General features: G+C 49.2%; 10 protein-coding genes across 10 annotated transcripts; 6 read left to right on the top strand and 4 right to left on the bottom strand.

Moving 5' to 3' along the window:
• The first annotated feature begins 98 nt into the window (after positions 1–98).
• On the top strand, positions 99–1,854 carry ASPBRDRAFT_158961 (uncharacterized protein). The gene is made up of 5 exons (XM_067619441.1): positions 99–615; positions 681–1,164; positions 1,219–1,461; positions 1,510–1,599; positions 1,651–1,854. Exons 1-5 carry the CDS (start codon positions 283–285, stop codon positions 1,761–1,763), a joined length of 1,263 nt encoding a protein of 420 aa, XP_067475659.1. The 5' UTR covers positions 99–282; the 3' UTR covers positions 1,764–1,854.
• A 35-nt stretch (positions 1,855–1,889) lies between these two features.
• On the bottom strand, positions 1,890–3,133 carry ASPBRDRAFT_198845 (uncharacterized protein; the record flags this gene model as incomplete). Its single annotated transcript, XM_067621248.1, has 6 exons — positions 1,890–1,920; positions 1,992–2,623; positions 2,696–2,731; positions 2,792–2,895; positions 2,954–2,965; positions 3,028–3,133. The coding sequence occupies 6 exons, from the start codon at positions 3,131–3,133 to the stop codon at positions 1,890–1,892; spliced, it is 921 nt and encodes a 306-aa protein (XP_067475658.1).
• A 297-nt stretch (positions 3,134–3,430) lies between these two features.
• ASPBRDRAFT_46603 (aldose epimerase family protein) lies at positions 3,431–5,140 on the bottom strand. Its single transcript, XM_067625668.1, has one exon. It carries the CDS (start codon positions 4,883–4,885, stop codon positions 3,668–3,670), a length of 1,218 nt encoding a protein of 405 aa, XP_067475657.1. The 5' UTR covers positions 4,886–5,140; the 3' UTR covers positions 3,431–3,667.
• A 1,276-nt stretch (positions 5,141–6,416) lies between these two features.
• ASPBRDRAFT_33006 (uncharacterized protein) lies at positions 6,417–7,069 on the top strand (the record flags this gene model as incomplete). Its single annotated transcript, XM_067623070.1, has 2 exons — positions 6,417–6,533; positions 6,605–7,069. 2 exons carry the CDS (start codon positions 6,417–6,419, stop codon positions 7,067–7,069), a joined length of 582 nt encoding a protein of 193 aa, XP_067475656.1.
• A 1,375-nt stretch (positions 7,070–8,444) lies between these two features.
• On the top strand, positions 8,445–10,084 carry ASPBRDRAFT_46602 (uncharacterized protein). The gene is made up of 4 exons (XM_067625667.1): positions 8,445–8,645; positions 8,706–9,085; positions 9,137–9,642; positions 9,708–10,084. The coding sequence occupies exons 1-4, from the start codon at positions 8,477–8,479 to the stop codon at positions 9,892–9,894; spliced, it is 1,242 nt and encodes a 413-aa protein (XP_067475655.1). The 5' UTR covers positions 8,445–8,476; the 3' UTR covers positions 9,895–10,084.
• Positions 10,085–10,260: 176 nt separating this feature from the next.
• On the bottom strand, positions 10,261–12,690 carry ASPBRDRAFT_67979 (fungal specific transcription factor domain-containing protein; the record flags this gene model as incomplete). Its single annotated transcript, XM_067628981.1, has 5 exons — positions 10,261–10,577; positions 10,627–11,054; positions 11,110–11,761; positions 11,789–12,598; positions 12,654–12,690. 5 exons carry the CDS (start codon positions 12,688–12,690, stop codon positions 10,426–10,428), a joined length of 2,079 nt encoding a protein of 692 aa, XP_067475654.1. The 3' UTR covers positions 10,261–10,425.
• Positions 12,691–13,772: 1,082 nt separating this feature from the next.
• On the top strand, positions 13,773–14,276 carry ASPBRDRAFT_91771 (Mpv17/PMP22 family protein; the record flags this gene model as incomplete). Its single annotated transcript, XM_067629531.1, has 1 exon — positions 13,773–14,276. A coding segment is annotated over one exon (504 nt), but the record flags the coding sequence as incomplete, so codon positions are not given.
• Positions 14,277–17,313: 3,037 nt separating this feature from the next.
• On the top strand, positions 17,314–17,820 carry ASPBRDRAFT_198840 (uncharacterized protein; the record flags this gene model as incomplete). The annotated part of the gene is made up of 3 exons (XM_067621247.1): positions 17,314–17,482; positions 17,570–17,648; positions 17,718–17,820. The coding sequence occupies 3 exons, from the start codon at positions 17,314–17,316 to the stop codon at positions 17,818–17,820; spliced, it is 351 nt and encodes a 116-aa protein (XP_067475652.1).
• A 624-nt stretch (positions 17,821–18,444) lies between these two features.
• ASPBRDRAFT_133308 (cellulase family protein) lies at positions 18,445–19,861 on the bottom strand (the record flags this gene model as incomplete). The annotated part of the gene is made up of 4 exons (XM_067618509.1): positions 18,445–18,533; positions 18,603–19,170; positions 19,229–19,402; positions 19,454–19,861. The coding sequence occupies 4 exons, from the start codon at positions 19,859–19,861 to the stop codon at positions 18,445–18,447; spliced, it is 1,239 nt and encodes a 412-aa protein (XP_067475651.1).
• A 1,845-nt stretch (positions 19,862–21,706) lies between these two features.
• On the top strand, positions 21,707–23,514 carry ASPBRDRAFT_46593 (FAD-binding oxidoreductase). The gene is made up of 4 exons (XM_067625664.1): positions 21,707–22,020; positions 22,072–22,282; positions 22,348–23,101; positions 23,154–23,514. Exons 1-4 carry the CDS (start codon positions 21,838–21,840, stop codon positions 23,404–23,406), a joined length of 1,401 nt encoding a protein of 466 aa, XP_067475650.1. The 5' UTR covers positions 21,707–21,837; the 3' UTR covers positions 23,407–23,514.
• The last annotated feature ends 450 nt before the right edge of the window (positions 23,515–23,964 follow it).

Genomic DNA, 23,964 nt, shown 5'->3' with positions numbered 1-23,964 from the left:
ACTGGCCAAACTCGCCTCTAGTTCGACCCACTGCGCGATAAATAGCCATGATAAGCGGATCGCGCTATCTCGATGCATCCTTTATCGTCCAGAACAATCACCCAGCTTACTTTGATTATGTGAGGGAAATGTACTCGGGCGAGAGAGCCGATACCTCGGAGGACAAGACCGAGATAGCAGTGCTTAAGAACGATTATTTAGCCCTGAAACATCGCACCAATGATAAAGACTAAACTGGTGACATTTATTTCAGTTTTTCGACGTTAGTTTACAGCCTGCAAAATGTCAACGCAAACCAGCACAATCACTCAGACGGGAACAAGTTCCCCTTCGTTCTTCGAGAGCGCCCCGTACATTGCTCCCGATGCCATCTTTGCTCTCACGGCAGAGTACAATGCCGATACATCACCCCAGAAAGTGAACCTTGGACAGGGAACGTACCGCGACGAGAATGGACAACCTTGGGTTCTGCCTTCAGTGCGGAGGAGTCGTGAGATACTCATTGAGCAAGGCCTGAATCATGAGTATCTTCCGATCTTGGGTCTTCCGGCTTTTCGCCAGGAGGCGAGTAAGATGGCGTTAGGTTCTGGACTCTACGAGAAAATTCAATCTAGGGTTTGTAGTCTCCCAGATTTTCACAACTCGCTCATATCGTATCCTCTGACCTAAGACAATGACAGCTCGCAACCTGCCAAGGCCTCTCCGGCACCGGATCTCTCCATCTAGCAGGCCTACTCCTGCGAAGCTGCCGTGCCCCATTACTACCAAAGATATACATCCCCAGTCCCACATGGTCGAACCACCACCAAGTCTTCTCCTCTCTAGGATTCACCTGCGAATCATTCGGATACTACGACGACGCGCAAAAGAATCTAGATATCGACAGCTACTACTCTGCCCTCAAACACGCAGACCCGGGATCTGTCGTCATTCTTCACGCGTGCGCACATAATCCGACCGGCTGCGATCCGAGCAAAGAGCAGTGGAAGGAAGTCGGTCGTATCATTAAGGAGAGGGGACTGTTCCCTCTGTTTGATGCGGCGTACCTTGGTTTTAATTCGGGGAATATCGATGATGACGCTTTTGCCATTCGGTATTTTGTGGATGAATTGGATGTCGAGGCGGGTGTGTGTTTGTCGTTTGCGAAGAATATGGGGTTGTATGGTAGGATGCCACTCCTTTTGATATTCTTGTTTGTTATTGGCTAATGGTTCACAGGAGAGCGCACGGGCTGTCTATTCTTCGTAGCTCGAACAGACAAGACCGCGACAAACACACAGTCCGTGCTTGAGATGCTGCAACGGTCGGAAGTCTCGAATCCGCCTGCCTATGGAGCCAAATTAGCTGCTACGATCTTGTCGAACCAGGAGCTCAAAGCGCTCTGGTACAAGGACCTCGAGACTATGAGTGGTCGGATCCGGGCGATGCGGAGGGCTTTGTATGATTCTTTAAATAACAATGGTGAGTTGTTCCGATACACATTTGACGTGTTTCTGATAAAAGGTGTAGGTGCACCTGGTAATTGGGACCATTTGATCCGCCAGTCAGGAATGTTTGGGTTCTTGGGTCTTGCTCCGGATGTGGTTCAGAAGCTGAAGGGTACGTTTGCTAAAGTGATCATCATGTTACCTTACTAATTGATATGTGCAGTGCAATACCATATTTACATGGCGGGCAACTCGCGAGTTTCTATCGCTGGACTCAATGAGAAGAATGTGGACTACGTCGGTCGGTCAATTGCCGAGTGTCTGAAGAGTAACTAGCAGTGTGTTACATAGTAATAGCATCATTTTTCTATAGAACCATATACCGGCTAGATTATTCTGTCGTATACCAAATCATCAATTCTTCGTCAATACACAACCCCTTACCCACCACTAAGGCAATACCTAAACCAACCCCTTCCTCACCACCTCCACCCTACCCAATTCATCAGCACACAACACCCAAACCCATCCTCAAAGGGTAATAGAAAGAAAGAAAGAACTTACACAGCAAAAGTCCCCGCCGAAACCGGCATCGCCCTCGCCAACGCGGGCCCAATACCAAAAAAGAACCCTGCCACCCCCTCCCCAACCCAAGTCATCCTCACAGCCTCCCTAAACCCCTTATACCTCTGCTGCCTGTCTCCAAAACCATCACTCTGCATCTTACTCTTAATCACATCCACCGGATGACTCAACAACCATAACATCTCACCTGCTAGCCCTCCACAGAGGGCGATTTGCCAACTGGGCAATTCATCCCTCCCCTTCTTCCCCTGTTTTTCAGCAGCTAGGCTTAAAAACCCCTCATAAGACGCAAACCATACCCCGATCCCGTGTCCCTCGCGGATTAGAGTCGCCACTTGCCCCCGGTATAATCCGCGGAAGATCCCCGCTTGGGAGATGATCTTGCGTGCGCAGTCGAGGGGACCTGTGTAGAGGACAGAGGGGGAGGAGGCGCTGTGGGGTTGTGTTTGTAGGCGGATGCGGATGTGTTCGATGGGGCCGGAGATGATGCTGTTGGTTAGACCGGCGAGGGAGCCGGCGAGGTAGTATTGAGAGAGAGTAAGTTTTTGTTGGTGGTTGTGTTGTTCGATGTGGTGGCGGAAGAAGTGGAAGGCGCCGAATTGGATGCTTACCTGTTTCGTTTGATTCCATTTCAGTGCTCAGTAGGAGGGAAGGGTAGTGGTTTGTGGATAGGTGGGACTTACGCAGGCGCCGACGCCTAGTAAAGGGACGAGGGAGCCCTGAAGTGATTGGGGTGGTTAGGATAGTTGTATATAGATGTGGTGTGGTGGACAGCACACCTTGTAGAAAGATAATGGACCTTCGCGTTTCCAGATCTGCTGGGTTAGGGAGAGAGCGGTGATGTTTGTGTTTCCTTGGGTTTGGAGGCGGACTTTGACGAGGTCTGAAGGTATGATGGTGTTACAGATGTTAATGTCTTCCATTGAATGGTATCAACTTACCAAATGGCTGTCCTGTGATGGTGTAAGCACATACATTCAATATGTCTAAGGGAGGAAGCGTAGGTATAACTTACCAATAATCACCTGCGCAACACCCCCTGCCGCCCCAGCGACCAGATCTTTGGCAGTATCTCTCCATCCGGAGGTATAAGCAGGCGAATCCTCCACAGTTGATGACATCGCGACCGTGCAAGATCAATCGATTGTTGATTTGCTCTTGCACCTTGCACGTAGAAGAATGCCATAGCTTGCACTGCTGACTGCGGGGTATATTGGTATCGTGAGCTGGCTAAACTAGGGCATGGTGATGTTGTTCGGGTCTCACACCGATACCAGTATGCCATCTCGGTATTGTTCGCCGAGGGGGTTTGGCCCGCTTGGCTGCAGTGTGGCCCACATAGTAGCTTATTTCTTCGTTTGAGGTGATATTAGCCGCCGAGGGGGTTCTTAGATTAGATGGGGGGTTTATGTTTATTGCGGGGTATATGCTTAGTTATGTGGTGTAGTTATCTGCGTTGTGTGATCTTATGGCAATTAGTTCAATATGTAATTAAGCTACAATTTATTGCACCAAAAAGCCCTTAGACATACCCAAGTCCATGCCGCCAGCATTGTGCAAATTTAGAAGTAAGCACATTAACTCGGCCACAGTATATCAGTCCCAGAATGATAATTTGAAGCGATTGGAAATGCCCGAGTCGAAAGTGAACCACTTCAGATAGTACCAAAAGTATAACTGGCATAGTTAATGGCTGGAAGATCCCCAGGAGAGTAGACCACGTCCTGGCCCCATTCAGGATGGTTGATAGAATCAATCCAACCCTCCGGCTCAATCGCCAGACATCCATATTTCTCAACAAACGCAGCGGCCTCGTTGTCGTCTCCGTTACGCTCCACCTGGGAGGGCTTGACAGGAATTGTTCCGTCCATGTTCAGACACGTAAAGACCTGTATTGCGGGTTGATTCGTCGCAACCTCCATGCTGATGCCTGTGGTGTTGGAGTGCCATCGAAGTGCCGGGACCACATTATCAGCGGCAGCGGCATAGCGGGGTTCGCGGTCAATGATGAAGCAGTTGTCGTAGCCGGTGCAATTAGATCCGCACAACCCTTCAGTATAGGATATATCTTGACCAATGGTCTTACCGGAAGTGAAGTCCATACTGTGATGGTCGCTATCCTCAACGGTGGCGATACCGCCGGTAGGAATTTGATTGCTGTCGGTTGCGATAAACCTCCTGGATAACGGAAGTTGAAGCCAGGTATCGTTAAGAATAGTGGGTTGCTTGAACGCATTCAAGTTCCAGTAGATGTGGTTGGAAAGCATGATGGGAGTCGATTCCGTCAGCGCGAGAGACACCAGCTCTGTCACCAGCCGGGGTAATCCCTGCGGGTTCTCGGCAGTACGCTTGGAGTCAACGGTGTATGTCGCATGCGTGACGACGTCACCTGGAAAACCTTCTGTCGCATTGTCGTAGAGAGCAAATGTCACGGACGAAGACGTGTAAGCCGCCACACTCCAGTTTCGCTGATCGTAGCCAACGTTGCCGCCATGCAGGGTGTACAGGCCATCGTGATTCTTAGGGATGTTATATTCAGTTCCGCCCAGAGTGAATGATCCGTTCTTGATGCGATTGGCAATACGGCCAATAACAGCTCCAAAGTAGGTATGGCTAGTTTCAGTATCGTGAAGATACTGGGTTGGGTCATCATACCCGACAACAACATCCTGCGGGGTGCCCTCCTTGTCGGGTACATGTAGAGATACCAGGCGAGCTCCGTACGGGATGAATTTGGCCGTGATGTTGTCTGCCATAATCGTGAAGACTTCGAAAGGATCCGCCACTGGTCGCGGTTCTGGGTTACTCTCGCCCAGAACCACCATCGACGCCCATAGAAGGGCTGCTATAGACTGCTTGAGATTCATGATCATCTCACTCCGCGCAGGCTCTCAGATTCGAATGTTTATAGCGAAGAAGACGTGAGCAAAACCCTGCAGCCTTCAATCGGCACTTTTTGCATAAAGGATGCGCAATATTCAAGCGAGACACAATGTGAGAAAATGTGAGAAGACAGACTAGCTCTGTGTTCTGAATCTTGTTCTGGAAACGAAACGAATCCAGTCATCATTCACTGATGACGAACTGGACATTTATATTGGTGATCAATTGTTGGGAGAAGACAATTCTTTCCCTCTACCGACCATGTAAGCACGGGCTGGAAGGGTCTATCTGAATAAAGGACTATCTGCCTCTGTGGACTGTCTCAGCACAGGCTGGAAGGGTCTTTCTGAATAATGGGTTACTGGGGTCACTACTACAAATCTAACTAGTCAGTGGGCCGAGAGTTCCAGATGACGGGATCCCCAAGCTACCCGACTGGGGCGTCGGGCCAGTGCAGATCCTGCCGGCATCTCGTGTCCTGATGCCGAGTATACCATTGGCTAATATTGAGCGGACACCACTATGAAGTTATCAGCGCATCTCCACTGCACCCAGAACCCTGAGCAACACCGGAGATTCTTCACAGCATTGGGCGATCCCTGTTAGCTTATAAGCCTACGGTTTGTCTGGTCTAGAGTAATAGTTCTATCAGTAGGATTGAGTCCTTAGCTCTCCACCATAAACCAAATGTTTACCCACCCTTATGGCGTTCGGAAGGGCAAGTTGGAGATGTGATATAATGTGGAAGTGTCAAATGGCTGCAAGGTGGGTGACACAGTTCCGGCATCTACAGTATGTCTACAGTATAGAGTTTGTGATAGCCAAGTGATGAGCCTGGCAGCTTCAGCAAGCAGAACATTACCGTAGTGGAATATTAAAATGGAAGGCAGAGTACGAACTGTTGCGGCAAGGTCTCCACCGTTTCGGGGAATCATCGGTGGCCGGGATGCGTTGTGGATATATCTCGGGGAAACAGCAAAGAGACATCCTGCCAGGCTGCCACATGTGGACAGTTCCTTAGACATATGCTCTCTGATTGCTTATATGAGTGCTGGACTAACCGAATAGCAGAGTGACTGACCGAAACACCCTTCCGGTAGAAGTACCGTTTCGTGTCTTGGCGACTTCGTATCCCAGCACTATTATCGACATCCCATTGTCACCTATGAGGATCACATTTCTCATGGGCATTTTTACGATGTTCCTGGGCGTGTCACATGCTTGATATAGGCCTTGTGGGAGGCGATATGGGTGAGAATCGAACTTCCGACCTGCATCTCGAAGGTCATGATTACCCGCAGCTATATAAACGGCTAAACAGTCTGGTACCACGCACCGTAGATAGGATGCCAACAGATTCATTCAGGCCTAGGCAATCGGCCTCTCCAGGGATTCCAATCGCTGGTAATTCCGAATTCGACTCTCGCTGTCTGTCCCCAAATCCTGCCAGCTGTTTGCCATAGCGTCTTGGCTGTGCTCGTGAGGCTGGATGCTGAAATCGGTTTTATCAAACATATACACATGGACACAAGAAAGCGACTCTGTCCATCAAAGTTCTCGCTCAACAATACGTCACACAGACGAGGCTCTAAGCTATTTCTAATGTTTATAGCTCCCTCTCGGATAGCTCTAGCCTTTGTAAGCTAAAATTAACATTAATCTAACGGCCTTGATCAATTCATAGAATCGGTCTGACTGTACCTGTACAGACTGGAGTTCCTAGATTCAACGTGACTTCCGCAGCCCAATCACACGTGCACCACTACGGTCAGGACCAGATTTATATCATTGGCACATTGTGCACGACGATGTGTGGCATTCTTTCCGTCTACTTGCTATTGGGTGTATTGATGCTGCAAATAAAGCAGTATACTTCTGGTGGCTTTTTACAGCGAGACTCTACCAATAGGAGCATAGTGAGTATAGATACCTCAGCCTTAGGTCAAGTACATGCTGCTGGCGGAATAGAGATATTCCGTGCTGACAGCAGTGGGCAGTACTGGAAGTCTGGAAGGAATATCTTACGCGGGACACAGGTGACGTGGACCAAACAGCTCCTCCTGAAACAGTTAGCAGTAGGCATAATCCCTGCCAAGGCAACCACTGATCCTGCACAGCCTGTCACAATCCCTGACCTAATTACGTGTGAGGACAAGGCTGAAGCGTGGCATTGAGGGAATACGCATGGAGGGGAATATAATCACTCTTCGGAGTACTCCGTAGAGTCTAGAGACTTCTGTCCACCCCCTGAGTGGCCAACAAATGTGACGAATGTGCAGGATGAAAATTTGTTGTGGTGGCAGAATAAGCATAAATGCCACACTATTGCACTGGCTAATTTGAGACTATTTGTTGACTGCTGCTAGCGTGCCGAATAATTTCCGCTGGAACGCAGTGTCCAATCAGAGACGGATTATTAGATCATGTAAGCGGCATACAAGATCCATCTGGTAATATCACGTGAGAACGACCCTGGATCAACCGCTTGGCATGATCAACCGAAAAAAAAGGGTGCGCCAAGCCAGGCAAGGCTGGGCCCCAATACCGTCCTGTGCTTTCAGTCCCTTGATCACTGGTCAAATTCTCACTCTGCTCTATACAGTATACACTATACACACCTCCAGTTGCATCTGTCGTGAGAGGAATCAAACACTTGCGTTTCAAGGGGGAATTGGCCAGATCCATCAGGAATGGCCAAGTCGCCGGGCAGCCTTGCACTGAAGATCACTCACTGTCTCACCACCAAGGATTCTTCACCAGGCTGTGACTTAGTTATTAAAAGATACCAACTATGCCTTGGGTAGTTAGCATATCGTATAAGGTTTAGCGTAGTCTCGCATGATCTTCCCGATCGGGGAAGCTCTTGCCCAGCCTTTGCACCCCTTGATCTCGAGCTGCACGGATACAACCCTTCTAAACATCAATTTGGCGCAGGGAAAAACCTTGAAACATACCGGGAATGCGGTAGGTGGTTCAATGCTGCGGCAACATTGCATGGCGCCGGATATGGAAAGTAGCAGCCTACAAACTCTGCTTCTGTGACAGGGGTTCGTATTCGTTTATGCTCAACGGGTGACGTGGGTGTTGGGGGCCATCCCGGCCAAGGCTGAGGTTGGTTTGTCGGGCGCGTTTTACACCGCGTCTCGAGGGGTTTGTTATTGCTGCATGTTTGCATTTGCAGTAGAAGGGTAAAAATTATTGAGTAGAATGGGTAGCTTGCCAATGCTTTGCCATCCAGAAGATCATTGAGAGTAGTAAAGATGATCAATATCCTAATCATCTAGTATGGCTTCATGCCTTCCTAGAAGAGGAAGCGGTGGCTCATAACTATGGCGGTTCCCACTGTGGGCCACAGTACATTCTTTTCGACATGTAACCAATGGCGAGTCTATTTCGTACTAGTTTTTACATGTGAACTGTTTTCGAAAATCACAAAAAGTGTAATTCGGCACTTTCCAAGGCTTCTTCTTCTGGCTGCGCCTGGCTAATGTCACGTGGGGCTGAGCCCCTTTTCCCCTCAGCATTCTTCATATTTCCCATCGGTCGTCCTGAAGATGAAAATGTTGGGATAAACATCCGGTATGGCACCTACTCGGTTGCGGCGTTTGGCCATCTTCGCCCTCGTCGGCGCGGTGTTAATGATTTACATCTGCCAGCAACGTACCAAGTTCGATACTAGGCCGTTAGATCTCGAGGATCAGTACCCACTACTCTACCGCCATGTCCACACCCAGAATACCGAGGGAGGAGGTAGGCGATCTTCACGATTCTACAGAGACAACTGACTGACACAAATGCTCTCTCTTGCAGCGTGGTATATCCCGCCAAAATGGACCAGCGCATCGAAACCACCTCCGAAGAATATCGTTGAAGCGGCCGAGCTAGCTCTTAGCGCCGCCCAAGCTTCCCCGGACGGGTACCTTCCTCACTCATCAATTCCCATGATCATACACCAAACCTGGAAAAACACCCACATCGACACCTGGCCTGAAATTATCCGTCACAGTGCCGAGCGATGGCTGCACACCACCAAGGGCGAGATGGCCTATTTTCTGTGGACGGACGAAGGGATGGAACAATTCATTCACCATTTTGAACCGGACCTGGAGAGCCAGTATGCGCATCTGGCGCGTAATGTGGAGCGATCGGACGTGTTTCGCATCGTGATTTCCAAGTGGATTGGAGGAGTGGTAGGTGCACAAGAATAGCTTCAGACGCGGAGAAAGTTCTAAATCGAACAGTATGGCGATATCGACACTGAACCGCTTCGCTCACCTGCCGAATGGATCACCCCGACCGATCTCCACACCTGGAACGATACCCGCGCCGGTACTACCTATAACTCTACCTCCCCGGTACGAGCGATTGTCGGCCTCGAGGCTGATTGCCCCGAGGGGTCCGATACATACTGGCGCATGGGCTACTCGCAGCCCGTGCAGCTGACGCAGTGGGCGTTTGCATGGGCCCCGGGCCATCCCATCCTTCAGAGCTTCATCGATCGATTATCAGCGACGATTGGACATATTTCCGACCGCTACGGGGGATCACTGCAGTCGAGAGCTGCTCGACAGGAGCTTATGAATCTAGATCCGCTCACGCTGACGGGTCCGGCTGCCTTCACCGACGTGGTGCGGAGTAGACTGGAAGAGGTGGCTGGGTTGCGCTGGCATGCCCTGTCAGGTCTGAAGGACGGAGGCAAGAGCAAGCTGGTAGATGATGTGCTTATTCTTCCAATCACCGGATTCAGGTATGTTGACCACTTCTCTTTGAAGTTACATGCAGCAAAACAAGGCACTGACACGATACCTATAGTCCGGGACGTGGCAAATATGGCAATATGGGCTCTAAGCCAATCACGGACCCTTCTGCGCGCCTGAGGCATCTGGCCCAGGGGTCGTGGAGGGCATTCGACGTGACAGTCGAGTATGGCAAATTATGTCGGACTGTCCTGGGAATGTGTCGCGATTGGTCCAAGGTGCCTACTGTTGCTGTTCAATAATTGGTATCTTTTGAGGTTTTCACCACTTCTAATTGCTGTTTCTTTTGTGGGCTTTTCACCACTTCTTGTTAAAAATTCACGGCGTTTTGGGTCGAGGGGACCGGGGAGTCGCAAGTATAATATTATAAACGGCTTATAAGATACCCAATCAGACATTCACAAAGAATATATTTAAAGTACTACGCAAACGCTAATCCTGGCACCCAGAATAGAATAGAAGTCCAATGGGCAGACGAGCCCGCTAGTAGTTTGAGCCACTCAATAATCGAAGCTGACATTGCAGGATGTCAATTGATATTGTCATACTTTTCTAGAGTTAGACATGACTGACTATTGAAGAACAAATCTATTTTTTTTTTTTTAAATCTTCGGTCACCCGGTGGATGCTTCGACTGATGACATTCCCTGCACGCCCATGCGAAGCCCATCCAGCTGCAACACTAACGTATGTAGATGAATCCCCTAATCGTGGAGTCCATAGACAAGTTTCTCGGTCGCAAGCCCACTACCAAAGTACGAGAAACATGTCCATCATTCTTGTGTGAAGAAACCAAATATAGTATCATCAGCAAGAAAGAAATTCTCATCATTCTCTGCGTTGAGCCAGGATCCGCTCCAAGTCTCCTCCTGCCCGAACGTCCCCGTCCCCGTCCAGGGAACGGTGTCGATCCCAGACGAGATATCTACATGACTATGAGTTTGATCCTCCAGGACATTTAGGGATGTACTCACCACTACCTGCTGACCAACTAGTAGTACCCGGGTGATCAATATCAATGCGTTGTACCACCTTTTCCACCCGACGCATCAGCGATTTCAGTAGTCTCAGCGGCCCTTTCATTCCATGGCCGCAGCCCCTTTGGTATTCCATCAAGGCAAACCAGAAAAATCGTATCGCTTCGATATATTCGTCATTATCTTGGTCTGCGTGCTGGAGCAGAACGAGGACTGCGCTGTACATCGCGTATGATATACCGTATTGTGCGCGTCTGAGCGTGAATGCTTTTTTGTATGCTTCAATGAGGGCTCGGATTTTGAATGAAGCTTCGATACACGTCTTCCTTTTTTCATTTTGGGATTCGTGGCTTAGAGTGAATGCGAAATGTCCTCGAGCGAGAAATGGTTGCTCGGTTAGGATGACCAGGGTCCAGTATGTTGTGCTGTGGTTGTTAGATATTAGCTTAGCTGTTGATGATCGAAACAAGGAATACATACTGCAATGTCATTTGGTGAGGTGGAGGGGTCTCATCACGGTTCGGGTCAAACAGTAAATGTGCCGGAAGGCTGTGTCTCCAGTGATCCAATTGTGCCTTGACCCTTTGTCTACTTTGTAAGAGGGCGTGTTCTGATGACTGGGCGCTCCTGGTCGAATAGAACGCAGTGATAATCGTTTCTGTAATGAGCGAAAGCTGCAGCAAGCACTGAAATGTGCTGAGAGCATATGACGGCCGGCTTCGGTAGATGGGGCCACCTGGGTCGTGAAGCTGGGTTTGGGGATCAATGTATGGTTTCCATTCTTCCAGCTCTTCATACGAGTCCAAGAACTCAAGGGGCACGTTGCTATCAGATTGGTGCAGCCCTGGCGGTCGGCCCAGGTAAAGCGACTGCGCTTTGTCCGTCGCGTATGCTCCCCAGTAAACCCTCCTTCGGATTTCCTTGTCCACGGCGGAGAGTCTCAGGCTTTCGCCACTTTGGGGACACTTTGGATCCTCCAGATGATATCCGAGGTCGATGATCATCCTATACGCCATACCGCAGAATAACCAACTGGCGCTTTGTTCGCCGTACTGTACCAGGCAAGCACCACATGTGAGTAGCGCGACAACGGTGGGTAGGCTCGGCTTGTCAATGTAGTCGATGAGTAGGGCTTTGAATCAATGGTAGAACGCCATACCTCTTGTTCGCGGGTTTCCTGGATCCGAGCACAAGGATGTTCGATCACTGTATAGGCTGCTCTGTAAATAGATAGCGTTTAAAAGCAGCTTGTTGATGTAAGGCCCATTGTTCATGAGGCTGTCCATAATAGCAGGCCGGTACGTAAGGAGATACATCAGATGTAGCCGATTCCAGTGCAACTCCAGCAAATGCATTGCCATATCCATGGGAACACCGTCAAAGTCTATGTTTACTGCAACGCTAGGCGTCGAGTAAATCATGGTTTCCTTCTGTCTAGCGATTGCTGAGAAGGCAATAAGTCGATCCCGGGCTACGCTTCTCGTGGACAGGTCTTCCCGATTTCCTGTGAACTGGACTTCGGCGGAAGGCACTTCCACATGACTATGTAGCAGACTTGTAGCACCGTAGACCTGTATTTGATGGCGGTCCAAAGAGTCTCGAGCGGCACATGTCCTTTTTTGGCTGTCTCCACGGGTGGGTTGGTTTTGTCGGCCTTGATCGGCCTCTGTAGGGCTCAGCGAGCAAGAGTGTAGCTGTTCACACCTCGGTTGACCACATGATGTATTCTGATCACGTTGCAGCACGCTGGCTTCGCTTGGGCGGACTGGCGCCAGTCTGTGGCCACTAGTATACTTGCACCTGCGGTCTAATTGATCTGAAGTCTTGTGGAAATGGGCACCATCATCCTCAGTGCTAGTCTGTCTCTGAATTCTGCCCTTCAGCTCTTCAATTTGCTCTTGAAGGGATCTTATGTCCTCCTTCTTCGCCCGCACAACAGTTCTCCTCCCATCCCGTGGATATTCGCAGTCTTGGTTCTTCAGGCGACATGCACCGCACTTTGGATGCTTGCCATCGCATTTTACCTTCAGAATTGTTAGACAACTCCAGCAAAGGAGCCATTTTGGGTATGCAGTTTCTCCACACAGCGGGACCACTCTCCCAGAACGGATGATATCTCACCTTTCTCTGGCGGCATCCCTTGCATGTATGGCAGGTGGCTCGATTTCGGGCTCGGGCTTGCCGTGAATTTTGTGATTCCATATCTTTGGTCCTTGCTCGCTATTCCGCCTTTCACATCACCCAAGGCCCAATTTGCGACAATAGAGGTTGCGACACATTGAATGCGAGGCTGAGTCAAGCAAAACGGCGCCCTACGCTCTACACACTAAACCCAACGTTGAATTGAATGGCTTTGCTGCCTCAGGCATCAACTACCTTGGCTAGCCTGTGTCAAATGACAAATCTGCATAAGCCGAAAATTCAGCGATGTACAAAAGAAACATCGCTAATGAAATGAAGAATTGACAGTAGAGTGGCCACGGAATTCTCAGGATACGGAGGGCTCTGCACGTGATACATGAACTCTGATTGGTTGGCAGATTCGAGGCTTTCGCTCTCTACACCTTGACACCGACCGGCAACCATACGCAGTGCGCTAATATTGGTTGTGCCTGGACTTTAGAAGGGGCTCAAAGATATTTTGAGGTCTGGTCATACATGTATATATGCTGTTTGCTTACTATCAATGCAGCAATCGCGCTCCTTTAACGTTCGGACATCAAGTTCCGAAGCCTCTATATAGTTCGGAACTTCAAGGTACCGGGTCCTGGATAATTCGGACGTGCGATGTCCGGCCCCGTTTAAAGATGGAAGTTATCACGATTTTATTCTACTTTTTCTATATCTCGGTTCTCTTTCAGATTGTTTAGCTACTTCATAAGAGACCCCCATTTCCCCCAGTTACCGCAATGCGAGTCGTCCAATCTCTTCGTCCCTTCTGGCGCCTGGCATTTCATAACGAAGCCAGACAGCTTCGATACATTCAGTCAACACCATTCAGACTTCTTCGTCAGAGCCCAGCTCGCTTCTACCGCAAACAAACTGTGGCTTTCTGTACAAAGCAGAAGCATCCACAGCCGGAGACCACCGGAAAGTCGAGACCGATAACAGCGTGGGAACCATTTCGAGTATTCTTCGATTGGTATTCCCACTCGCAAAGCCGTCGACTATATGTCACCCAGCTATGCCTCACTCCTCTAATATATTGTCTCGGCGATTTCTCAGCGCAAATGATCGGAAACGACGACTTCGATTATCACCTCTCCCTACGAAGTATCGTCGTCGGCCTCTTCATCGCCATCCCTAGCCGCGAATGGTTCCTATTCCTGGGGCGACGATTCAACTACAGTTCACCGAGCCTGTCCCTCGGCGCGAAAGTGGCTGTCAATCAACTACTCTATACCCCGTTATTCAACGTGTATTTCTTTGCATTCCATGCGATCCTCTCCGGGGAAGGGATCATGGGTGCCGTGGAGCGAGTAAAGAATACCGTCCCGATTAGTATACCGAGGAGCTTCATCTACTGGCCTTTTGTCACAGCGTTCAATTTCACCTACATAAATCCTCAGTCCCGCTCGCTTGCTACGGCTGTCTTTGCTGTCTTTTGGCAGTCGTACTTGAGTTGGTTGAATAACTCGGCAGAGAAAGGAACAGCGAAGCCTAGCTGGAATTTCACCTCCGTCAATGCGTCTACCGTGGAAGATCCCGATCGTCGGCTTTTAATGTTTGATGATAACTAGGAGTTGCTTCTTGTTGGCAGACTGATGGTCTTATAGATTTCAGCTCCTATTCAATTAGTCTAGTGCGTGTCCGACCGAGCTCAATGTACTTGTTCCTGTTTCATTGCCATGATCGTTGATGATCGATACAATGGTCGGAGGGGGTAAATTCAGATACTTGGGCGATAAGTCTTCCGACATGCCCAGCTGGCTCTCGATGAAAATATTGGTTCTCACTGTTATAGTGGTCGCAGATATAGACCACAGAAGCTGAGCGCTTTGTTCTCTCATGTAGTTAGCCTCAGAATATATTGTGGGCGTAATCATATGATGCATTGCCCCATTCTTATCGCCAAATTGATTTCTTGAAATGGCGTGAGGTTACGGTTTATTCCATCGACAGACTGCATGGATGGCCCATATAATTTCCAATCAAGTGTCCAACCTTAAAACTTCAAGAAACGTATGTGTACCTCATAATTTTACGTTTTATAATTATCATAAAGTGAAGTTACGCTTATTTGTTGACGTCACGCATGGACTTCGTCATGATGGTAGTACTACGGTATATATATATATATGCGACTAAGATATCCGAAAATACTTACTACTAGAACACACTCAGTTCCATGAACACTTCAAGTTGACCCGGTTAAATGAGCTTTTTAAAAGATGCGAGTTACTAATATAATATATGAAATGCATCATTTCTGAAATCGAAGACATAAAAATCGCGTGAGTCGGCTATCATTTTCTGTTGTGTATTTGTGCATCCACTCTCAAGCGGTATCTACGAAGAAAAAAGATGATACTGGCGAAACGATTTCTGAGTTTCATACAAAATGCGACTAGATTGAATTCACCCTAAATGCCTATTGATGTACAATTCGATGATGAGGGTGACATCTGCATTGTCTCTAGCTCGCTGAAAATTCTCTTGAGGAGATTACAGCTAACTACTAGTAACGATGAGTTGTGTCATAGCCGAGCGTATCGTTCTTCAACCACAGGTAACAGTTTAAGAAGCTGCTGGTCAGTTCCATAGTACTGATTAGCCTAGACAGCCCGCAGATAGCTGCCCATAATAACATATCTACTGCAGTAAGAGCCCACTAGGATTTCTAGCGCGGAACTTTAGGTAAGGCAGTGGTCTACTTGTTCACCGCTCAACGATGTTGACATAGATGCAACGCGCCAAAGCCCCTATTGTTCGTCGGACTTGATTCCGAGATTGCCCAGAACCTTTCGGAGTAGCTTTCCTGCCCTCCAACGGTAGAGAAATGAGTAAGCTGAATCGATGCGCTTGGTGGCATGATTGTTCTTCCGGCCTGCATATAGCTAACAGCGCAAGAGGAAAATAATTGGTGGTCAGCTCGAACTGAATATGCCAGGCCATTGCTCTGAGAAATGTGGGGATAGAGCTCAGCCACAGGGGTCTTAACACTTAGGTCGAGATTACTGGCCAGGCTGAACCAAAGAGACTCCTCTGGACAATCGGACCCCATCGTCAGCTATGTAGTAGCAGCAAGGTTTGTGAGTCTGTTTCATCGAGATTGTGAATTCTCCTGTTGATTATTATGAATTATACTCATGGTGAATGGACTTAGGCTCATCGTATTCGATGGACTATAATAGTTACACAGATAGACATCCGAGCATTTCCGGGACTTTGAGAATCAGAGGGCTTCCTGTGCGTTCTAAATTTCAAGGATAAAATAGAAATCGACCGCTTAATAACGCGCTTCAGTACCTGATAGTTAGAGTGCAGTGGTCTTGCTTACTTTCAATGCAGATCTGTCAGCACTACTATGTAGGCCAAGAACGGCATTTCCTGTATAGGTATGTGAGATGCAGAACCTATGAGATGTCCCGGCAAATGCAGTCTGCAGTCCCCGCTGGTGCACGGTTCAGGTAACCGAGCGAGCAAATCACCGGCTCTGGAACACTAACTCTTACAGCCTCAATAGGTTAGTTTCAGTCCTTTCTGCAAGGCCGTGGGGCGAGAAACAGACCCTGAAGGATATGATCGGGCTTCGGCATTCGTCATTCACCGATATCAAGGGGCCGAACGGCTTTAGCGGGTCCCACCGGTTACATGAGTTGTGATGCCTAAACCGCGGCACGGAAATGTATTCCGTTTCCTTTTCTTAACATACTGGTATATGGTAATTTCTTTGGACATATTGTATTAAGTACTATTTGGAGCCTTGAAATGATAAACAATTTCTTTTGAGCCATTATCCCGTCAAGTAGAGTTTTACCAAGTGCCCTCTATCATCGACGAAATGTGGACGTGGCGCCTCGGCCCGTCAGCGGGAATGCGCCGAGCTTTATGTTAGCTCTATTAGGTAGGAGATCGGTTCAGTTCCATTACCTATTGTAGTAATCGATTTGCGACGGAAGACTGACATTTAGGTTTCAAAGTTTTCTAGATTCAGGTACCAGGCTATGTTGAGGTGACATTGTGGGGGCGCTTCATCCTTCAATGTCATATCTTTGGCCCTCCACACCATAGGAAGAGAATCACCGAGAGGCGGAGTATCTTGGCAGATGTCAATTGTAGAAGAGAACGACCAAAAGAATCATGAAGAGACATCTTCAGTGGCTAGCTCATTCATACATAGCCCTCACAGACTGCATAATCTGGGGCCGGATGATGGAGGCCGGACGGGCAGACCAGTGATAGAGGCCTACCATTAGCTATCCTACAGTTCATCCCCATATCCCAGGCTCACAAGGCAGGAATGGCCCCAGACAAGATGCATATTGTTGGTTTTTGTACAATTCGTAGAGTTGAATAAGTCCTGGAGACATGAGATTGAAGTCCCAGAGAAAGGTATAAGTACAGCGTCCTGGCCTGGAGGATACTGTTCATCATCAACAACAACAAACAGCTTCTCTGAGAAACAAATCATCTCTACTATCAAACTTCTCTCCAGACACTTCCGTCTTCAAATCAATCAAAATGCAATTCACCGCTACCATCCTAATGCTCGCCACCGCCATCACCGGCGCCATTGCCGCTCCCGGCGCTCTCGAGCAGAGACAGGACACCATCGAGATCAAGGCCTGCGATGCGCAGAGCTTGAAGGGAACCTGCAGCAAGATCACCATCCAGACCCAGCATGACTGCTGTACGTGCCATCACATCCAAACACAATATTCTTTTGCCCCTTTTCGCCAAGTGAAGTCAACCGAGCTAACTCATTCATCGCATCTAGTCAACCTGGTGGACAAGCCTATCTTCGACAACGTCCACTCGGTTTCCATCCCCTCTGGATACCGTTGCCGCTTCTGGAGGTATGTTCTTCTTCCCGTCTTTGATGGAGCAATCCCTGGCTGACTTGCACTTCTTTCTTTCCTTTGTAGCTCCGAGCACTGCAACGGCGGTGGCACCGGCGATATCCAGTCCCCTGGCAGCGACAAGATCAGCTCCAACACTGTCGGCTCTGTCAAGTGCTACATTAACTGAGCTACCTTTGGGCTTTGGGGGCTATTTGTCAGTGATAGGCCATGGATGAGTAAAGGGCTTGGCGATTGCTAGGCCTAATACTCTTGGCTTATTCAGATGGATAGCCGGTAGTCAGATGATTGATGGTGGAGGATGAGGCTTGTATTTCGGGATTTGCAAATATGTATTACTTATGTTTCTGTCTATACTTACTTATCGATTACTTCTTCATTTCATAAGGTCCAAACCTGACACCCATTGTAGACTTTATGAAGCAGAGCTATTTACTTGACATCCAATGATAATCATTGAATGGCATGCTTATTACGAAACCATTCTCATAGATGTACTTTGCAGCATAAGCTTTTGGATGAGCATTATTGAGATGGAGATTAGTTCTAGAAAGTCTGTGCGACTGAGCTGAGCTTCGTAAGTTCACCGCTGAAAAGGTAAGATATTGGAAATACTTAATTATCCTATGCCGCAGACAATATGTTGTAGCTCAGTGCCTTGTGGCTCTTATAAAGAAAGGAACCTATTGTGTAGTCATTGGTAATTGAGTAGATTGAGACTATTGCTCTATGCTCGCAGAACCAAGCTCTATGCCCTCGTGATATGGACATCCACGGGGTTAGTACCCGAAATCTATCCCAGACTCGCGTTGACCATAGGAATGATGCCATTGTCAATCGCCTCCGTTGATCGCCAATCAGACCACGTATGATCGAGAAGACCTGGTAATCATAAGTCAGTAGGTATTCATCGCAACTCTCCTCTCTGATAATAATTCAAGGTAAACTCACCCCAAGTCTCATCATAATCCTGCGTTCCCTGACGGATATAATAACTGCCTGAAAGCACCCAAATCATCCACCCAGCATGCACACTCGGCAACCATTCCCTCAAGCACGAAGCGTAAACTTCCGTATAGGTAGTATCATCCTGCTCGTATCCGAACTCGGTCATCACGACCGGGAGCACATTGACAATGCTCGAGTCGTCCGTCTCCAAGGCGTCGAAGCCGTCACTCAACAAACTCGAGGACAGACTGCTGCAGCTGCTAGCGGAGGAATCGTAGTTGTGAAGCTCTAGTACGATCTTATCTGCAAAGTCGAAATCGCTCTTCTTGAAGACGGTGCCACTGCCAAGATCTGACGCTGTTGGGATCGGTGAAAGGGTGACATCGTAGTCGAGACCGGAAAAGAAGAGAAGCAGGTCCGAATTGACGGAGTGCACTTGGTTCGCGTTCTCGACCATGTTGGTGTACCAGTTTTCCCAGTTGTAGGTGTCGTCTGCCAGTGTGGTGTCGTCGTCGGGGCTGCGGAGTTCGTTGCGCATCCCGATGCTTTTTACGGCTGGAAGGGATTTGACCTGTGTTGGAGTGGTTAGCTGTGAGGGAAGAAGAAGATGCAAGATGCAGGTGGCTTACGTGCTCGGCCATATATTTCCACCCTCTATGCCAGTTGCTCACATTGAAGTAGGTATCTCCAAACCAGGCGTTTCCGTCTGTGGTCGAGCAACACCAACTTGCTTTGGAGACGTGGTTGTCTAGATGCACGTAGATGCCTTGGTTGTAGCATTCCGTGGCCACTGCGTCGTAGACCTAGAACCGCTTAGCAATATGATATAATGAGTTAAGAGAAATCGGCCCTACCTCAAGTCGTTTAGTACTTTCCCCAAACTGGGGGTTATTGCTGACGATATCCTCGTAAATCTTTGTCCCGTTTGTTTCGCCCAAAGCGTTGATCAAGGACGTCTTAATTGGCACGTCCGCTCCGGTCTCGTAGATATCATCAATCATCTCAATGGCAAAGGTAAGCCGAATGACATTCATGCCTAGGTCCTTGATCTTGCCGACGATGTACTCGATGGACTGGTACTGCAGACCTTCGGGCAACATGGCCACCTCAGCACCGGGCCAGTTGACCCCAGCGTAGGTAACATTGTTTCCGTCTGTGTCTACGATCCATCGACCCGAGGTAGATAGAGGGGAAGAAGATATTGAGGCGACGAGGCCAGGGGCTGCAAGGCAGAGTAATCTTAGGCTGTTACTTAGATGCATTGTACAGGGTTTTGTTCGAAGGTGACTCGATTTGTTCCCTCGGGGTGTTCTGCAAGCACGCTTTAAAGGTTTAACAAGCGACCCTCCGAGAATCTGCATGGTACATGCATACTCCCGAGACCCCTGCTGGTGACCGCATGATCAAGGCCAGTTCCTGAGGACATCGCCAATGAGGTGAGTAGCGCGAAGCCAATTCCAGAGACGCGATCAGCCATTCGCCGGTAAGTCCGTGGATAAGCCTTGATTGTCAGGTTCTTCAGGCGGGGAAATGCAAGACAGACATGTGTTGGTTCACACAACACGCGTTGCAATATAACCGACAGGAGGGGGTGCCCGAGCGATGATTGCGGGGAGAAATTATCCGCCTATGGGTCTCTAAGGTTTCTCCTGTCTTGGATTACTTCAGCATCAACTGCAGATCATGAAGTGCTCGCACGGTCTCCATAACTATATACTGGTTAGGCCTGTTTGGAGTATGCCTAATATCTGGCTTTTTAGGCTGGCTTCTTATTTGAAGGCTGTGCTCAGAGTATGGTATGAATGCTGTGGTGATATTGCTCATCCGACAACAGGCACAAATTCGTAGATAGGATAAATAGCAGAAGAAGTAAAAGAATCAGATCACTGCAGAGTAGTCTTCCGAGCGGGGTGTATCTGCTGATTTGTGCAATGACGTTGTTTGTCTCGCTGAAGCAACGGCGCATGCATGCCCCGCTCAGACGGGTAAGCCATGAGGGGAAATTAACCGATGGAGCTGGCCACTGCTGCAGGGGACTGGACACTTTGAAGAGGCAGGGATCTTGCGAGTAATAGGGCCCGGTATTGCACGGGCTACTCGCATTTCCGTGAGGATTCGCTCAGTAACTCTATTGTGCTCGCCCGACCCTAGGCTGAATTCTAACTTCATGAGTCTTAAATGACCATGTGGTTCGCTGACAAGGTGCGATCATGAAGAATACAGACACAGCTTGGTTGTTGCATCATCAAAGAATGAATAAGATACCTGGGTCTGAGGCTCACTAGAGGCTCTGAAAAGCATAGAAGTCCAGAGACAAAGAAAACTCTCTGTACCTACCTCCTTGCGTCCTGGCTTGAAGCGGTAAGCTGCCTGTTTAGAAAAGGCCAGTTCCTGACAAATCCCTGTCCTGGTGGAAGGACAAGTCCGCCCAGAGCTATGATGTAACATTGATAGGTGTATACACTGCAAGCAGGGACTAATGCCGTCTAGTGGTCGAATGAATATCTAAAGGGACACGAAGAGAGGAAATACGAACCCAAGGCATAAATAAGGCATCCAACTGACCGAATCGGGCCATCCCACCCATTCCTGCCGCCCACCGGCATCCCACCACTCGCATTTTCTCATCTTCATGTTTGCTGAGGGTGACTCCATCCTACAAGAGATACAACTGGAGAAGATGCAATAACTAAAGGGTCACATTGTATCTACAGGGCACTAAGGCTTTTTCACGATTTTGGGGGGCTTTCCTTTCCCGCCTGACATCGGCGGGGAACCGGTTAGCGTCAGCCGAGATTCTGCAGTTGCTGACATGGCAGCAGATTATCCCACTCCCCCGGGTCATGGCTGCACACTCTAACTCTAATCTAATTGTTAATAGTCGCTCGTCTAGCCTATATTGTCATGGTTGTCTTTCGACTCGTATCTTGACTGCGAGACGGGTTGCCTTATGACGTCCCTCTGACTGATTTCACCAACCCATTGCTACCATGTTAGCACTACAAGCTCATCTACCCGCTAAGCATTTTTATCGACATGACCTCAGGAATGCTGGATATTCTAGCACTCTCAGTCAGCTTACTGCTTAGCAAGACAAGCTGACGTGGGTCCTGGCCCCCAAGCTTACCAAGCTGCTGGAGGGGTCTTCCTACATCTACAGTCATGTCGACCGTCTACCCCTCCATCGATCGAAAGGATTGTCGATTTATTCTGGATATTGTGCAGCTACCATATCACAATGTCGCATCGCGTCCTGTCCCAGCTTGCAACTCTCCAGGCGATCGTAGCCGCTGGCTGTGAGATTTTGCACGACCCTCAAGACGCTCGCTTTCAGCAACGCCTCGCTCGGTGGACGGATATCGACCGCAAGGTTCCGGCTGCCATTGTTCTTCCTCGTACGGAGGATGACTGTCTGAAGACGGTAAGATAGTAAGCAGATGGACGCCGGAATGGCTATTAACGCTGGACATAGGTGCAATGGGCCCTCAACTCAGGCCTTCCCTTTGTGCCTAAAAGTGGTGGTCACAGTCCATGGTCAACCATTGGAGCAGAGGGAGTCATTATCGATCTCAGTCTCTATTCCGATGTCCATGTTGACGCGAGCGCGGGAACAGCAACGGTGATTGGCAGTGTTCTGGCCAAGGAAGTGTCTGTGCGTCTAGCAGAAGCGGGTCTTTTCACAGGTATGGGCATCTGATCGTTTTCTGCTCGGGAGTCTCTCCGATGCCCATCTAACGCGGTCAAACAGCACTCGGAAATGGTAATAGCGTTGGCGCCATCCCATACCTGCTCGGTGGCGGGGGCTCGATCACCAATTCCATCACCGGCTTCGGATCGGATCAGATTTTGGCGGCGCGTGTAATCACAGCAAAGGGGGAGCTAATTGAAGTTACTGAGGAGACATACCCGGACCTGCTCTGGGCACTGAAAGGAGCCGGTCAATTCTTCGGCCTGGTCACCCAGCTCACTGTTCGTGCGCACCCATTTTCACTACTGCGGAAGCAACAGGGCTTGATCTGGGTGGGGGCTTTTATCTTCCCACTCGATCGGGCGGTGGAGGTGGCTCGAGTCATGAAGCAGATCATGGATGATCCCCAGCACGCGACGGCGGGCCTCCTGATGATCATCGCCCCGCCGCCCGCGCGCGTGCCATCCCTGGTGATTTCCGCCCGCTATACCGGAGATGAGGCCCCCGAGGTGCCATTCAAGGCGTTGTATGATCTTCAGCCCACTGCTACCATGGGAAGAGAGCTACCCATCCAGAATGTCAGTGATGAGCGGGAAGCGCTATGCGCCAAAGGCGATTTCAAGAGGTTCGGTATCGTCGGATTGCATGAGTTTCGTATCGACGGGTTCGTGCAGGCCATTGAGGTCTGGAAGAAATTGATCCAGGAGTGTCCTGATGCCATTAATACAGCCTTCAATGTACAGTGGGATTCACGACCGGTCAAGACACCCGATAAGGAGTCTGCCATGTCGTCGCATGATATCCGCTTCTGGCAGTAGGTATCCTCGACTCCATACTGAAGTTGAATGCTAACTGTGCTGTTCCAGAGTCAATATAGTCTGGCATACAGACGAGAAGAACAGGCGCAAGGTGGATGAATACAACGACGAGTGCGTGGCCCTGATGCGAGGACCGGACGAGACACGATATATCGATTTCCAGAATGCGACTCGGACGGGACCTATCCAGCGACGGTATCGGGGGGAAGCTCGGCTAGAGAAGCTTCGACAGCTCAAACGAGAATGGGATCCTCAGGGAGTGTTTACCAGGCAGCTGCTGGATACTGATGCGTCTCAATGATGCAACGTATCGGACTGGTAATATTGACGGACAGTGTCCAGATCGAGAATTTATGAAGCTTAGCGATCATCACAAAATAAACATCCAAGTGTTTTGCTTCCATCGACGTAGCCAGAGTGACAGGAATGAGAGATAAGTTGCATGTCTCGAACATGCATACTGTAGGCCTTGCGTGTCTCGTAGCCACAGCCGTTACATCCGCGGCAACCCGCACATTCGCAGACGCTAGGCATCCAGAGAGATCAATAAGCGAGGGCAGTTCTCAAACGGCTCCACGAATTTGTAGAAATCAACCCCTCGGGCAGCAGAAAAACTCGCCAGCCCAGTCAGGAACGTAAAGAAAATATGAAAACAAGAATCAGCTGGCCGGCGGAAGCGCGGTGATATCCGGCGAGGGCTTATCACGGCAACTCAGTCGGTTCTCCGATGCTCCCCCGGCGGCCCTAAATTGGTCATCGACGAATAACCGCCATCGTTGCCCGACTAGTGCCCGATAACACCAGAACTAACCGACGCGACGAGCATTAGTTCCTCGATAGCGTGGGAAGACCATGAGCT

The sequence above is a fragment of the Aspergillus brasiliensis genome, assembly GCF_001889945.1.
Source record: "Aspergillus brasiliensis CBS 101740 unplaced genomic scaffold ASPBRscaffold_12, whole genome shotgun sequence".
Classification (NCBI taxonomy): domain Eukaryota; kingdom Fungi; phylum Ascomycota; class Eurotiomycetes; order Eurotiales; family Aspergillaceae; genus Aspergillus; species Aspergillus brasiliensis.
The sequence above is the reverse complement of the archived record's forward strand: the minus strand, read 5'-3'. Positions and strand labels throughout refer to the sequence as shown.